This window comes from Crocodylus siamensis, chromosome 3 (assembly GCF_052110815.1).
Source record: "Crocodylus siamensis isolate JL-2025a chromosome 3, ASM5211081v1, whole genome shotgun sequence".
NCBI classification, from domain to species: Eukaryota; Metazoa; Chordata; order Crocodylia; family Crocodylidae; genus Crocodylus; species Crocodylus siamensis.
In genome coordinates, this window is record NC_143397.1 from 10669489 (window position 1) to 10686619 (window position 17131).

At 44.5% G+C, this 17131-nt stretch overlaps 1 protein-coding gene and 1 long non-coding RNA gene across 3 annotated transcripts in view; one reads left to right on the forward strand and one right to left on the reverse strand.

Annotated features, from left to right (window-relative positions):
* LOC149867973 (uncharacterized) overlaps positions 1 to 17131 on the forward strand; it is a 354972-nt gene that overhangs the window by 124087 nt on the left and 213754 nt on the right. The window lies entirely within an intron of this gene.
* The window catches only part of LOC149867974 (uncharacterized), a 128322-nt gene that overhangs the window by 20830 nt on the left and 90361 nt on the right, over positions 1 to 17131 (reverse strand). For both annotated transcript variants that reach the window (XR_016441160.1, XM_090037727.1), the window contains one exon: positions 289 to 427. Coding sequence is in view for 1 of the 2 variants with exons in the window: in XM_090037727.1 (XP_089893853.1) it covers positions 289 to 427 (139 nt within the window). In the remaining variant the exon portion in view is untranslated. The remainder of the gene's footprint in view (positions 1 to 288; positions 428 to 17131) is intronic.

Sequence of the window (17131 nt, forward strand, 5' to 3'; positions counted from 1 at the left end):
AACCAATCAGGCACTCCGGTCTTCCCAGAAGTGCCTGCCAGCAGTCCCGCCCCCTACACCCCCCTTCTCGGGGGATCCGGTACCTCCAGAGCCTGCTTCCTGAGGGCTAGCCCTGGGGGTGCTCCCTAGCTTGGGGGGACAGTCCCCCCTAGCCCTCCCCCTGTTTGCGCGCTCTGTTCGTGCAGCGTGGCTCAGAAGCGCAGGTCCCTACCAGTTCAGCTAAGAGGGATCCGGGGAGCTTCCCCTTCAGATCCAGCTCAGCTGCGTCCAGTCCCTCTGCCCACTTACCTTAGGGAGATCAGCTGCTTCTGCCGCCACTGCTGGCTCCACTGCTGCTGTGTCTGCCTCTGCCTCAGGTCTGGTAAGGGGACATACGTGTGCCTGGATCCCTCCTCTCCCCGCTGCTCCTGGCTCCGGAGTTCTTTGCCTCAAGGGGCAAAACAAGTGTCACAATGGGATTGTAGAGAGACAACAGCTGGGTGCCAAACTACTAAGCATTGACCCTGAGATGTTGCAGAGTCACTTGGAAGGACTGGATGTGTTTAAGTCAGCAGCCCTGGATGAGCTCCATCTGAGGGTACTGAAGGCACTGGCTGATGTCATTGCACAGCCACTGGCAAGAATATTTGAGCACTTGTGGTGCATGGGCCAGGTCCCGGAGGATGGAAAAGGGCCAATGTGGTCCCTATTTTCAAGAAGGGGAGGAAGGAGGATCCGGGCAACTATAGGCCAGTCAGTCTCACCTCCATCCTTGGCAAAGTCTTTGAAAAGATTATTATGGCTCATATATATGAGAGCCCAGCAGGAAAAATTATGCGGAGGAGAAACCAGCACGGGTTCGTAGCAGGTAGATCATGCCTGACTAATCTAGTCTCTTTTTATGACCAGGTTACAAAACACCAGGACACAGGAGTAGGGGTTGACATCATTTATTTAGACTTCAGGAAGGCCTTCGATATGGTATTCCACACCATACTGAACAAGTTAAGAGGCTGTGACTTAGATAATTACACAGTCCAGTGGGTGGCAAATTGGCTACAGGGTCATACCCAGGGAGAGGTGGTGGATGGGTCAGTATTGACCTGGAAGGGAGTGGGTAGTGGGGCCCCGAAGGGCTCGGTCCTTGGACCGATACTCTTCATTGTTTTCATCAGCGACTTGGACGGGGGAGTGAAGTGTACTCTGTCAAAGTTTGTGGATGATACAAAACTGTGGGGAGAAGTGGACATACCGGAGGGCAGGGAACAACTACAGGCAGACCTGGACATGTTGGACAAATGGGCAGAAAACAATAGGATGTGATTTAACAAGGAGAAATGCAAAGTGCTGCACCGAGGGAGGAAAAATGTCCAGCACACCTACTGCCTAGGAAATGACCTGCTCAGTAGCGTGGAAGTGGAAAGGGATCTTGGAGTCCTAATGGACTCCAAGGTGAGCGTGAGTCATCAGTGTGACAAAGTCATCAGAAAAGCTAATGGCACTTTATCATGGGGGTCACAAGAAATAATGGCCATAAGCTAGCAGAGAGCAGATTTAGACTGGACATTAGGAGGAACTTCTTCACAGTTAGAGTGGCCAAGGTCTCGAATGGGCTCCCAAGGGAGGTGGTGCTCTCCTCTACCCTGGGGGTCTTCAAGAGGAGGTTGGATGGACATCTGGCTGGGGTCATCTGACGCCAGCACTCTTTCCTGCCTATGCAGGGGGTTGGACTCAATGATCTATTGAGGTCCCTCCTGACCCTAACATCTACAAATCTATGAACTTCCATGGAGCCACTGAAAGGAAGTGTTCATGGGCAAGAAGGGAGCATACACTGCATAACAGCAGCATGGTCTTGCATTGGCAGTGACCTAGTAAGGGTCATTTTCCAAACAGAAATAAGGATTATTGCATGATATAAGAAAGGAAAGATTAATTAAGCAGTCTACACACACACACACATCCCCAAAAGCAAGTGATCAATGCAAGAGCTCACGCTCATCACTTAGATAAGTTATCAGTCTACTAATACCAGACCCTGTGAGGAGACCTTATTTCTTTAAGGTGGCTGATCTATTGAAATGCAATCTAATACTGTATGTTCACTCTATATGTTCAGCTTAATACTGTATAATCACCAGCCTCTTATGTATTAATTACAGCTTAGCTTTACAATTGGGATGAGCAGAAAAGCAAGCATGAAGCCAAAGCTGGATTTGATTAGCTTGCTTTGACGGGATCTTTACTCGTGAAGGGTACCTTTAATAGCGTATTTAACGTATGTGTGTGGTAGAAGGGAGCATTTTGGCAGAGCTAGATAGCACAATAATGAACCATGGTAAAATATTGCTACTTTGAAGAGATTTGAGTTATTCATAGCGCTCAGTGGCTTTCTGAATCAATTTGTTTTCCTGTCTGATGTCCCCCCATTCCACCTGGTATAAATGTTTCTCTTTCCCTTGGGAAGGGATTTTTTTTTTTAAATGATGACAACAGAAAATACATCTTTCTTCTTCTTTTTAAAATTCGGGATGATCTATAGATGCAGGTAGGATAATGAAAAAGTGAATAGAATGTGCAGATGAGAATATCTTAGCTTGACACAACAGTTCCATATTAGGGAGCAAGATCATACATCAAGGTCCATCTCAACTACGTTTGTTTAGGGTAGTAAATTTGTCATGGGTGTCATGGAGAGTAGATTTCATGACTTCCTATTTTTCCTTCCAATCCCTTGACCCCTGTAAGTTAACACTTTGGAGACAAGAATCTAGGGGGGTGGAAGATTTTCCACTAATTAGTTATTCTTCCCTGGGATAGAGAAATCAAAAAGCACCTCCAAGATCCTGAATAGCAAAAAAAAAAATTAAAAAAAACCTTTTGCTGCGACTCCTTCTATTCTCTCTCTCAATTATTTCCATTACAGACTCTTTCCTTTTTACTTGGCAGCTACAACTGGTCACTTAGTTTCTCAGACCTAATACAATTCCAAATGGACAGGTAGTCTGATTTAAGACAGTAAACCAGATCAGCTAATGTATGGATTTCTCTTTGAGCTGCACGGATGGTGCAAAACAGTTTTAAAACAGGTTAGCTAACCTCATGTGCAGGAACATCCATTTAGATCAACGGAAATATTTTGTTTGACCTGAAATGAAGCAGCTCATTTTTTTAACCCTTTAAAGTTAATGTTAGGTTAATATTGTGTAACCCGGGTGGTACGCAGGTAGTACCCCCTCTGCATTTGAAGAGATGTCAGTGGGCGTGTGTATTAGGGGTGTGTGAAAAGGGCTGTATTTGATTTGGATTTGACCTGAATCGGGGACAGTGATTCGATTAGTTGATTCAGATCATTGTCCCCAATTCGATTCCGATGAATCCAAATCGGAAGATTCGATGCTGATTCGGAGAATCAGCGATTCAGCCATAGACACAGCTTGAAATGTTTTTTCTACATACCTCATGGTACCAGCATGGTTCATGAATGCTGTGATGCTGGGGCAGAAGGAGCATCCCACAGGAGCATGGGGGAGGCCCTGCTTGCTCGGTGGCGAACCCAGAAGTGGAATGGAAATGCTTCTGGTCCACTTCCAGGGCTGCTGCTGAGCGTGCTGGGGAGACCCTATGCTCCCGTGGGACTCTCCATGCTCCCCAGCATCTCAGCATTCATGAGCCACCTGGTATGTCGAGGTATGTAGAAAAAACATTTCAAGCTGTGACTATGTCCAAATCACTGAATCTTTATGAATTGTCCAAATTGATTCAGAGAAATTAAAGGGTCTCCTGATTTGATTTGGATTCGGAGATTCAGCCACCAAATCAGGGCAAATCTCCACTGGATTGAATTGGGGACCAAAGCTTCACACAGCCCTAGCATGTATGTTTTGGGAGCGTGACTGCCTAACTGCAAGTCAGCTCCCTCCTTTCCCTACAGAGCAGAGCAGAACAGAGACCAGGGACACCTGGTGATGCTTAACTGCTTGCAGGTTTAATAATACATTAGTATATAAAACTTATAAACATATACTTATACACGCACACTATTTACAAATATAGGTTTACAAAGACAATAACTCTTGTCAACCCTGAACTCAGGCATGGGCCTTGACTCTCTGTGGCCTTCCAGTTAGTAGGCAGCCCTGCCCTCAACAGGGCCCTCCAGGCAGCAGGTGTGGGGACACTCAGTGGTAAAACACAGGTTAGACAGTAAATCAACAAAGGAAAAACTGGGCAGTGATGGGAAAATAGCAGAGCATGTGCAGTGATGTTACATCCAATGGGATACCAATACATAATGATAACCAATACAGTGAATTCAGGTATAGTCAGGATTGTGCTAGCAGACCCTACTAGCAGGCTAAATAGAGCGGATTACAATCCTCTCATAATGCAACACTGAAGAGGCAAGATTACAATGAAAATCCCAACAACATGAGCAACCAGAACACAACAATGGCACAGCGGCTGTGGTCCCAAGAAGAAATAGTACCAGGGGAAGGAACTCGCTACCTTAAAGGAACACCATCACCCTTCACCAGGCCACGACAAGGAGGGGCCCCGTAACCATGGAAACCACCCTTTAACAAATGGGGGCCCTAGGTTCCTCTCTACTCCCAAAGAGGAGTCATCCCCCCCCAGGGGCTTCCCAAATGGGGGAGGGCCCTTCTTCCCCTGTGGTAATACCCCTTCCCTGCGTAACTCATGACTCCAAGCATCGTTCCTCGCAGCGGGGATTGACCCATCCAGTTGCTGCTCATGGCAGAAAGGGCTGAGCTGCCTTGTGCAGCCTCTGGGGCCTATGAGCCCTCTTTTAGCCTACTGTGCACTGCCTCATGCAGCCACAGCAACTCATCAGCTCTATGCACCTATCTGTGCACTGATGGCCCAGCTCCTGCATCCAGGGTTGGGGACCTGCGCTGCCTCATGCAGGCACAGCAACCCATCAGCTCTATGGCCCTATGCACTGATCCGTGCACCGATGGCCTTGCTCCTGCCTCATGTAGGGTTGGGGGCCCACACTGCCCCGTGCAGCCACCGGGGTCCTGTCAGCTCTGCACCAACCCCATGCACTGCTCTGTGCACCGAAGGGGCTGGGTTCCTCCCTCATGCAGGGTTGGAGACCCGCACTGCTTCAAGCAGCCACCAAGGTCCCATCTGCTCCCGGACCCTTTGTGTACCTATCTATGCACCATTGTTCCTGCCTCATGCAGGGTTGGAGACTTGTGCTGCCTCATGCAGCTGCTGAGGTCCCATCTGCTCCTGGACTCTGTGCACTGACCTGTGTACCGTCACCATGGCTCCTTCTGTGGCGGGGCTGGGGACTCAGCCACTTGCTGCTCCCTTCTAGGTGGTGGCATCTTCTGGGTGCTTCTGGGGCAATTTCTTCACCCCGCTGGTGAACTCTACAAGCTCTTCATAAGCCCCTGTCTTTGTTGTCCCTTGTCAACAGCTCATCATGTGGGCTTTTATTCCTTCTGGAGGCTCTACCCCAGATTGGAAATGGACCAATGAGGAAGCCCGAGGTGCTAGTTCCCTCTCAGGTCCCCTTTTTCACCTCCCCCCTGGGTCAGGGAACGTCTGCCTTCCTCCTGCCTTCCCCTGATTTGTGGGGAAGGAAAACTATTTCTACCAATGGAACCCGACAACAGTCCAGGGCTGCTGGTGAGCCCACCAGCCAGCCTGCCACAACTGAAACAGAGACTCTTGGAAGTTTCATGTCTAAAGAACTGAAATTAAATCTTTCATTTTGGGGGAATTTGGGGTTCTTTTTTGGGGGGGGGATAAAAATTATTCAAATATGATATAAATTTACAAAAAGCATCAGTGGACCCATTTGATCAAATAACGCATTTACCAGAATAATTCCATCCAACTCTACTGACCAGCATGATTATAAGCATGTGAAATACTATTGACAGCCAATATCACCGATCCCAGTAATTAAAAAATCGTGAGTCAAGACGCATTCTATTAAAATAGATTCTGTAAGAAATCATGGGGTTTTAAAAATATGGAATTTTGCATTTTATTTGCCCTCTAATTTCTGGAGCTTTAAGATATAGGTTTTTAAGTTTTTGCCTCCAGCCTGCAAGATCTGAGCAGTCACTTGTTTGTTAACTGAAAATGAGATTCTCATTTCCATTGCTTGTCTCGAGTCACTTGGGCTTTCAAGGAAACACCAGATATCCTGAAAAGTCATAAGCAGTCCAGAGTTGGCAGTCCTTATGGGAGGGACAAAATGGTGGCTAAGTTCTTTACCAGTGCTTTTGAAGGAGTACCTAGAAACTCTCTCCTTTTCACACCAACCTTCATCGCTAATAGGGTTGCCAACCCTCCAGGATTGGCTGCAAGCCTACCGGATTTGGCATCATTCCCCTGGTGACTATTAAAAGCAATCCAGAAGAAATTAATAGTATATTATGTCATGTTAGGAAAAAAAATCCCCCAGAAAGTCAGAGTTGGCAACACTAACTGCTAAGCACAGTGTCGCATCCCGATAGGTCCCTCATTACCCTCATCGCTCCATTTGGGCAGGATAGTGATGAGGATCTTACTGTCTGTGTAGCAGAGTAGCCTGAATGCTGGGGAGCTGCTACAGCAGCCTGCTTTTACCTAGGAGCTGAAGAAGAATCCCACTGGTCTGTTTGATATTGGTTTAAGCTCCCCACGGAGCACCTCTGCTCGTAGTATGCCGAATGCTGCCCAGAAAAGCCCTTTGTTCAGTAAGGATCTCTTTCTCATTTGGCTATATAGGGCTCTGACATGGCTTCTTGCTGGACTCAGCTCGTCACAAAGCAACATGGTTCTTCATGTCATGGCTTTTCATTTGGAGCCAAAGGCTGCATTTTGCACACTCTTCAACCTCCCGCTGACCTCATGATGGGGCCTTCCCAGAAGGAAGGTCATGGAGATGGTGGTCTTTCCCATCCCCACAGCTCTGCATCAAGCTTTGCAGTGTTTTAATTTATACATGCTGGGATGCGCCAGCTTGTTAAAAATTATTTTTAATTTTCCTTTGATTTAATACAACAATAAACTGTGGTGCCGTTAAGTGGAAAGACAAATAGTGCGAGGGAGAGAAAAGACTGCTGTGATGGACAAAGAAGGTGACTACTGCACAGCAAAGACTCCAGACAGGTATGAAATGACATTTCTGGCAGACTTTTAGGCTTCCCCGTCAATGAAAGCCTGATGGGTGAGTGCAAGCGAGTAGAGAGAAGCTTGATCATCTTTGTTCAGTCCTCTGGAGGACTGCTCTCTGCAGCACTGATATATTTTTCCTCACCTTATGAGAAGCAGCAACAGAATGCTAACAAGCTTTATTTTCCATACTCAACAACTAGCAAGTGACCTTTGACCACTTCCCTGGTTGTTTGTGTTCTTGATGCTGATAGAGCCAGATTTTCACAAGACAGACCTGGATAATTTTCGTGGCAGTAACACTGTTGCAAACCAATTAGCAAGCCAGCTTGATAGGATAAGGTTGTGGAGATGCCTATGGCTACTTTAATAAACTTTCTTGTGTATCAGTATGATACTATTGATTTTTCTATGGTTGGACCAAAAGACTAAAGTTTCAAGCTCTGTAGCAGGATACTGGCTGATAAAGCTAACAGGATAGAGATTCCATGCCCTGGATAATAATCTAATCTTTTTTTTAAAGAGAGAAATATAATATACTGTCATTTTTAATTTTTTTTTTTTTTTTGCTTTCACACACAATATACAACACGAATATAAATAAAGCAATTTTTCTACTAGTTACAATGCTGGCCTTTAATGCCAACGTAGCTATGCTTTGCAGACAAGTATGAAAACACAGTGCTTGCACACATGGAGCTTGCACTCTAGGTAGACAGTGTATGGAAACAGGAACAGAGGGGTCTGATGTGCCAAAAAACAATGTAATTGAATGCCAAAGGGTAGCCATGTGGGGAAAGGTCGATATGTTTTGGCTTTGTAGTCTGGTCAGCTAGACTTGGTGTCTGGAAGACGGATAAGCAGACAAAGTACATTCCCCAGCATTCAGTAATGGGAGAAATAATAAAGGACCGGTCAGCAGGTTTTATACTGGAAACAGAAAATAACAGATATATTGAGTGATGTTGCAAAGGAAAAAAAAATAGGCAGGATGAAGCAACAGAGCTGAAGTGGGAGTGAAAGAAGTGACAGAGCATTGAGTGTGGAGATAAAGCTGCCACCAAGGTTTCAAAGATAAGGGACAGGGAGGAGCAAGAAGTTGCTAATAGCAATATGAAAAGGAAGATGCAAAAGGAAAGCTGGAAGAGTTTAGTTTCAGGTATGTTAGGGAAGGTCCTGTGGCAGGACACCGAAACAGTGGAGAAGCAAGTGTGGCTAGAGGGGACAGAAGTGGAGCTCAGTCATCTGTAGAGCGGGGGTAGTTGGATTGATGTGGCTGGAGGTTCTTGGGCAGACAGAAGTGGAAGTGGAGAGGACACAGGAGAGACCCTGAAGCACTGTGACTGAGGATATATGTATGTATGTGCAAATCTATATGTTGGTGTGAATGATTGCAGCTACACATCTATGCAACCTCCCTCTTTCTCCTAGGTTTCCTAAGTTTCCTGTCACCTATGTGAATAAGTGTGTCTGCAGAGGGAAAAACATTGCAATTGGCTTTGGATTCCTCGCTGTCAGGAACAGGCTCCCAAAGGGAAATTCAGTGAACAGCAATGTAGCTAAGGACCTGGGTGAAGTGGTCTCTGAGGTAAGAGTAATGAGATGAAATTAAGAAATGGAAGCTGTTAGCATGAGTACCTCTAACTGAGTCTGAGCGGTGAGATCTAGCAAGAATGCATTGTCTCTTAAGGCAAATGGCATGAAACCCAGTTACTTGGGGCATGTAACACTAGGGAAGACAGAAAAAGAAAGGTATACTACAAGGAATGATCTTGCATGTGCAAGGTGGAGGAATACTGCCACAATAGAACTTCAGGTTTTAGCATGTATGGTTATTTAGTCACGTTGAAGGCTGAACTGTGATTCTGTGTTTTTACCTTGTAAAGAGGTGACTACATCAATACTGTCAACCCCAAACATTCAGAAATCATAAGACAAGCCCCTCCAAACCATTAGATCTTGATAAAATAATAAATAGTGGGTTATTTATTTTGCCATTTGTGGGTTTTTAGTTTTTTTAGTATACACTGCTTACATGATCCAGTGTTTTGCCTCAAACTTGAGACCAGAAAGTTTCTCTAAAAAGAACAAGTGGAAACAAATTCTAATGTAACTGTTTGATTTCAGGAGCCGGGGCTTGAAGAAAAACACACTGAACAATGCACATGGGAACCTTGTTTTCATCTAAAATGCTTAAGTAACGATCAGAGTTAACCCCAAATCTTTTCCCCCCGCACTCCCTTTATTTTAGACTCAAGCATTTCTTTTTATTCTACCAACTGAAATATTACTGGTCCAACTTTTGGTCTAACAATGTTGAATTAGATTCAAATGTAGGGCATTTCCTCTACTGTGCTGCCTTCCTCAATCAGCAGGTAGCAGGCAAAATGTCATACTGAATAAAATTTTATATTTTATATTTAATTTATTTATTTATATTATATGTATGTAAGCATATACGTATAAATATAAATATATATATTATATTTATACATTATATTTTATATTAACATTCACATTCAATTTTGTATTAACATCTGCTGTTTGGCTGCCAAATCTTAAGTTGGGCTAACTTGGTGAAAGCCCATTGATTTGGGTTTAATAATGTTGATCCCCAGTTCTGAGGATCTATGTTGAACAGTTTTCACTGTCTTCGTTGACATGCTGCCATTTGTGAAAGACAATGAAAGATGTTTTTCCCAAAATGTAAAGGCAAAGAAACATTTTTAGCCACAGTAGAGGGAATGGCATGGCATATGTCCACAGTCATGTGAAGGCATGTCACATAGCTGCTTTTCGACTCAGGCATGTTACTCGGGGCATGCCGTAAAAAACAGGTGGGTGACATTTCTTCCATTTCACAAAATGCGACAGAATGCTTCCACTCCCTCCAGCTGAAATTCTCTCAAGAAGTAATAGTCAAATGTATTGTATTGCTTGACGTCATCTGTAAACTTGCTGAGGGTGCACTCCATCCCATCTTTCAGGTCATCAGTGAAAATATTGAATAAAAGTGACCTCAGGACTGACTCCTGGGGCTCTCCACTTGATACCAGCTGCCAACTAGACACAGAGCCATTGACTATACTTTCCGAGCCCAATGGTCTAGCCAATTTTTTATCCACCTTCCAGATCACGCATCCAGTACCTACCTCCTTAACTATCAGTTCTATGTCTGCAATGTGATGTCACAAGGAAGACTGGCCCTTCACAAAAATGGCCCAGCAAGACATCTGATCCTTAGATAAAATTGGGGCAAACTATGTTGTATTTGGGAAAACCCATATGGGAAGTAGGAAGGCTTGACTAGTGTAAAGCTAATTCATGTCAGTCATGTTGGGAGGATTCTGGCACTAGCTGAAGGTAAAGGCCTAGGAAACACCCAGAAATGCCTCAGCATAAACCCAGGGGTTCAAAAGAACCAGGGAGGCAGCTTCACTAGAAAGGTCCCTTATAGCAACCTGGAGGAATAGGACCTGAAACTGTTACAAGCACAAGTAATGTGGCCGGAGAGAGGAATTGGTTGCTATTGCTAAACATTTGTACTAGGATGACAGCAAAGCTCTAAGGATAAGCCAAGGAAGGCAAATGACTCCAAAGTTGAGATTGAAAAGTCTTTACTGCTGTTAGACTTTTCTCTTCTTTCTCACCCCAAGCAAGTAAGACGGTGCCTTTTGTGACTCAGCTGAGAGGCTAAGTCATTAAACAGCCCTTGAACTGGCCAATCTAAGAGTAGGATGCTGGAAAAGGAGACAGGGAAGCACAGCACATGAGGTTTCAGAGTGTTTGCCTCTCAGCGCTGTATGGACCCAGTAGAGACTAGCCCTTCCCTAATGCACCTGTGGCCTGAAGAAACTGCAATGATTGCTCATTATAATCGAAGGACACCACAAATATATTTCACACACAAGTAGGCCTATGTAGGCCTCCTGATCTGGATATCAAACAACTTACCACCAAGATAAAGATACGGCATCACCTCTAAGTGGAGGTGCCGACCGCGCTGATCATCCCAGTGTTAGGAGATGTCAAATAAAAAGGTAGTGGGAAAGAAAGAGAGAGCAGTCTTGACCTCACCTCCCTCAACTAGGATGGTGGTTGAGGTCTAAACAACTAGATAAGCAGACCAATACTTCCACTCTCAACCTACCGTTCTTTGGTCATTATTGGCTGGCAGAGTTGTCAAGCTAACAAGGCACAACTGAATCTTGGGATTGACTAAAGTGTCCCCTTGATCTCCACATAACTTTTGAGCTTAAGGCAGAAATACAGAAGATTTAAAACAGAATTACATCTGAAATAATATATTCTTTCTAGAGTCCCAGGAATTTAGCATGGAAAGGGCAAGAGATCTATGGAGTTTTCTATCTACATTCCCATTTGAAATTGGTTGCAGGGTGGTGTGTGTGTGTGTGGGGTCGGGGGGGGGGGTTGTCCTGTGCATGGTAAAAAAGTTATGCCCATATTTCTTGTGCAGCACATGATTTGAGATGTTCAAACCTTCCATATCTATGGAGGCCTGCTTGATTGCTCTCATTGCTTCTTTTAGTTTGCAATTTGAGTGTAGCATCCAAACAAGAAATATCTTAAGGAAGGGATAAGGAGAGCCCCGCTTTCAGCTCTCAGTCTGTGGCCTGACTTTCCAAGACACATGGCAATTACTGTTTGCATTGGCTCACTCCCCTCCATCTGCTAAAAACATTTGTAGACCATTAAAGAAAAGGTAAGTCAAGGAATTTCCAGAATCTCGTATTATGTCCTTCCATTAGTGCCCGTTCTGCTGCTATCTAATGAACACAGACAGTCAGGTGTGAAAAGAACAGCCTGATGATGATGAGAGGGAAGCTTTTTCTGAAAAAAAAAGCTACTGATAGCAAATTACCACATGTGGCTTGCATTTGCATTGACGTCTTTCATTTTATGTGTTCCTGGATGATAAATAATAAGGCTAGAAGGCTGTTTAACTTTCCAAGTCATAAAGAAATATACCCATATAATGGTCAGCTTTGATGTCTTGGCAAAAGAACTGGTATTCTGTTCAGCTCACGTCATGTCTTTTCCCCTCAAAATGTGGATGCCGTCCAGAGTGGTGATGGTCCTGTACAGCACTGTGTTTAGGTGAGGGATAGAAAGATGGGTTTCTGAAGTTTTAAGAGATGGTGATGGTGACACATTACTGATCTAGGGCTCTACTTTACAGTAAAGGATTTGATCCATGGGATTTGAGATGTTCCAGCCCATAGGATGAGACTGAATAGGATTAAGTGAAATGGAAGCGATGGAAATAAAACAAGATTTTTCCCCATGTTTGCCAAATATTTGAACATGTCTAGGATGGAAACATTTGGTAGTTCTTAAGTGTAACAGATTTCAAGACTTTTCTGCTGCTCTCTATTTTTGTGTACCTCTTTATTCCTTGGTTCTGGCCAACTTCAGTACTAGACAGCTACCAAACTGTGTGAGCAATACCTTAAGAGCAGGTTCTCAGTTGCAGCCCTGCGGGAAGCAGAACATACTGAAGAAGTTGTTCTCATTAGGTTTGCTGGTCAAGATTTCAGACTGGGTTTGGAGTGTGTGGCATACTGCAAGTACAGGAGTGGGAGGTGCTTTTGTCACCTCTCTCATAGCCATTAATTGAGTTTAGGCAAGTCAAGCACTCTAAAGTCTGACACATGAATTAATCGATGACTTTAAATGTCCACTTTAAATGGCAAAAATCATCATGTGTATAAATGCCCTTCATCTCTCTGCACTTCTATAAAAATGGGTATTGTATTAATCTCCCTATGTGGGGATGGAGGGAGTCAGCTGCCGACCTGACTTGTTGTCTCTGGAAGTCAGCTGCTTGCCCAGAGCCCAGATCTGAGATGTCATAGAGGGATTGCTAAGGCTCATCCAGCCATCTGATTACTACCCCATGCTGCTCATTCACGTGGGCACCAATAACACTGGCACGGGAGACCCTGAGCATATCAAAGAGACTACAGGACTCTGGGTGCAAGAGTGAGGGTCAGGTTGTGTTCTCGTCAATCCTTCTGGTCAAGGGAAAGGGCCCAGGAAGAGGAGGTGCATCCTGCAAATCAACACCTGGCTGTGCAGATTTTGTCGCCAGCAGAGCTTTGGCTTCTTTGGCCATGGGATGTTCTTCCAAGAAGAAGGATTGCTGGGAAGAGATGGGATCCACCTGACCAAGAGATGGAAGAGTGTCTTTACAGAGAGGCTCGCTAACCTAGTGAGGAGAGCTTTAAACTAGGTTCACTGGGGGTGGAGGCGAAAGTCCTGAGGTAAGTGAGGAAGCAGAAGACCTGAAGGAAGAGCAAGCAGGAGGGGGCAACAGGGGAGGTGCTCTCATACTTCCTGAGAAATCAGGGCAATCAACTAGTGACCTCAGGTGCCTGTACACAAATGCATGGAGGCTGGAAAACAAGAAGGAAGAATTGGAAGTCCTCACACAGTCAGGGAGCTATGATGTGATCAGAATAACAGACATGATGGGAGCTCACATGACTGGAGCATCATCATAGATGGGCACAAACTGTTCAGGAAGGACAGAGAGGAGAGAAGTGGAGGAATAGTTGCACTTTATGTAAAAGAGCCATATGATTGCTCAGATCTCCAATATGAAACTGGAGATAGGCCTCTTGAGAATTGATTCAGGACAGTGATTTGAATCACTGAATCGAATCACTGTCCCCGGAATCAGCCGAATCCGAATCTAAAGTAAATACTAGCCACTTCACACAGGCCTAGTGTACATGTTAAAGTGCATTAACACTGTGCACGGGCTGTCGTGGGACTAAAGTTAGTCCCAAGTCAGTCCATGCAAAATGTTAATGTGCCTTAACACAACTACAGGTGTATTAATGTGCTTCTTTAGCTATTCACATCACTAAAGAATAACCTAAAATCACCATTTTAAGGTGCATTAAGGGTGTACATGTGTAGATATGAACCATTAACATGCCTTAAATTGGGCTAAACCCCCTTAAATTGTCATGTGTATACTCACCCTCAAATAAATATCTTGGTATTTGAAATGGGGTGCTGCTAAATTCAAAAAAGTTATGGTGGAGACCTTGAGGCTTAAAAGGTTGAGAACCACTGCTCCAGGTCAGAGGCAAGCAACCTCCATCACAGTGTGTGACATGCAGCAGTGGCAGAAGGACAGGGAACAGAAGAAAGAGCATCACGTCAGGCAAAGAGCACAGGGCAGGAGGCAAAAATCAAAGCAGAAGCTTTGTCAAGGAGCCAAGGGAAGAGAGCAAAAGACTGGGAACGTCTACCTGTGTCTTAGTGCGCCATAATTCTGGTGCATTAAGTTTAGTACCCATAATAATACGTACTAACTTTATGTGCTGTAATTGGCACTATTGCTCAGTAGCACCGGCACACGTTTTTCACATGATGCTAATGTGCAATGGACTAATTCTCCTGGATGTTAGCGCACTAGCACAGCTTTCACTGTGATGTGCTAATGCACAATAGAATTAGTCTACTGTGCTTCTAACATCTTGTGTAGACATGCCCGCTGAGAAGCACATCAAGTTAGGGAATGGGATTGGAGTGGCACTCAGAGGGGGTGTTAGACTAATTGGTAGCATGCCTGCCAAAAAGCGTGCCCCCACTAGCTAATGTGTTCTAGTATTTAACCCCTCTCACAGTTAGAAAGTTCTTCATAATATATCGCCTAAATCTCCCTTTTTCCAACTGAGGGCCATTAATCCTTGTTCAGCTCCCTGCGGACACAACAGGGAAAAAAACTATTGCACCTTCTCTATAACAACTCTCTTTCTGTTTGAAATCCCCGCTCAGTCTTTTCTTTTGTAGACTAAACCATCTGAATTCTTTCAACCTGTCCTCATATGTCTTGTTTTCTGAACCTCAAATAACTTGTTGTTTTCCTCTTTCCAGTTTGTCCGTGTCTTCTCTGAAGTACAATCATAGCTACAGTGACACTCCACCCTACTACTCATTGAGTATAATTGTGCATAGTTGTGTACCCACCTTACAGTAGCTTCACCTAGACTGCGGTTTCTTGGCTTATTTAGAGAGTGTCATGAGAGGCAATGTCAAAAGCTTTACTGGCATGATGATATATTACATCAAGTTCTCCCTGCTTTCAACATCCGCAAGGCGCATCAACTCGTCATAAAAGGAAATCAAGTTAAGTCATGACTTTCTGTTGAGAAATCCAGCTCTGTCCTTAAATAGTCACCTTTTCTCACCCAGATGTTTACATTTGTTGATTGATATGCTCCAATATCTTTCCAGATATCAAACTTAGTCTGACTTTTCCATAATACCATGGGCTTTCCTTTATCTTGTTTAAATGTGGCCCTTATTTGCCCATTTCCAATTTTGGGGGGTACTTGCCTCGCATTCATTAAACTCAGATGCATGAATGGCTCTGCAACTACTTCAGACAATTCCTTGAATCTCATCTGCCTGGGCTGATTTGATAACAGCTAGAGTAACATCTAAGAGCCTTGTTACATGTTGCACTTTGAGCTGCTCAAATGTTGATCAGTGTTAGTGCTAGCTAAAAACCTTCTCTAACTGCCCCCTACCTGCACAACTGTGACTGCCACTGGAGGGCTGGCAAGCAGGAGCCTGACTAGGAGCTAGTGGTATAAGTTGCCACTGCGGGCCTGGTGAGCCAGGTCTGGCTTCTGTCCCTGCTCTAGGGGTGGGGGTGGGGTGAGAGATGGATTGTGGGTGTTAATAAGATGGGGGTGGGTAATGAAATGGGAGGTGGAAAAGAAATGGGGTGGGGAACGGGTAATGATATGAAGAAAGCCAGCCACTGAAGGTTAAAATAAAAATAAATGGGGGGAAAAAAGAAATAAAGAGGAAGTAAATTAAAGAAGGCCTCATGTTTTAATAAACCGGGAGTTAGGATTGGGGTAGGAGGGATGCTGGTCATGCTTCCCAAGGTGGCTGGGAGGTGGGAGAAGTAAGGGAGAGCTACTGCCCCTGCTCCATGAAAGAAGCCCCAGCTTATGGGGACCTGACCCCCACCTCAGACCCACCCATGTCCTGCTACCCAGATAGGTGGTATGTGTTTTGCAGACTGTTTGCATGGTGTTTGTGCCAGAACCTCTCCCTGAGCAGTAGAGTTCAGGGGGTGGAAAGCCTGTCCACACAGAACAAGAGGATGGGATGAATCCTGGGATGATGGAGGACTGAAATTTGGGCAGCTCATCTATGTGGAGTGGCCACAGATTAATGGACATGAGCTGGATAACATGGATCAGAGATAAACTTACCCTGGAGTGGCACAACATTAAGACGTCTAAATTGTGGTTAAAATTAGTTTCAGGTATTAATGGGTGGGCAATCCAGGTGTTAACAGCACAGGAGCCACCTAAAATTAATATGTAACATGGCCCTAATCTCTGTCCTGTTCTTGCCCTATACTTGGTGAGTATCTACCCCCTGCCCTGATATTACCTGTGGACAACTAATGATAGGTGACCATTTATGGGTATTGAAGTAAAAAAGGTATTAGAGCATTAAACCCTTCAGCCTTTTCTACTCCATTATTAGTTTCCCTTCTTTATTCAGTAAGGAACCTAACTTTCCTTGATCTTATTCTTGCTTTATTTATTTTCTTTGTATGTCCCTTGCTAGCTATATCTCAATTTGTGCCACAGTTTCTCTGCCTTTACATCAGTGAGAGCAGTCCCTGGATAAGTTCTGTGTCCTAATTAACAGAGAAAGCATGGGCTGTTCTGAATCCAGGGCCCAAGGATGAATAAATCATGTGAACCCATATGAAATTAAATGGCTGACCCTTGCACAGTTCAGACACACAGTTCCCAGTCCTCGCCAATCTAGTAAGATGGATTTCTTAGCTGTCACTTGCGTCCTTTGAAAACAAACCTCTCTGTCAGGTAAAATGGATTAGCAGAAGAGACATATGGCAATTGTAGCCCTTAGATTGATGAGGTATTTGAGAGGGAGAAAGTTACACAATAAGGTTAGTTATGATCCCTTGTTGTTGTAAGACATG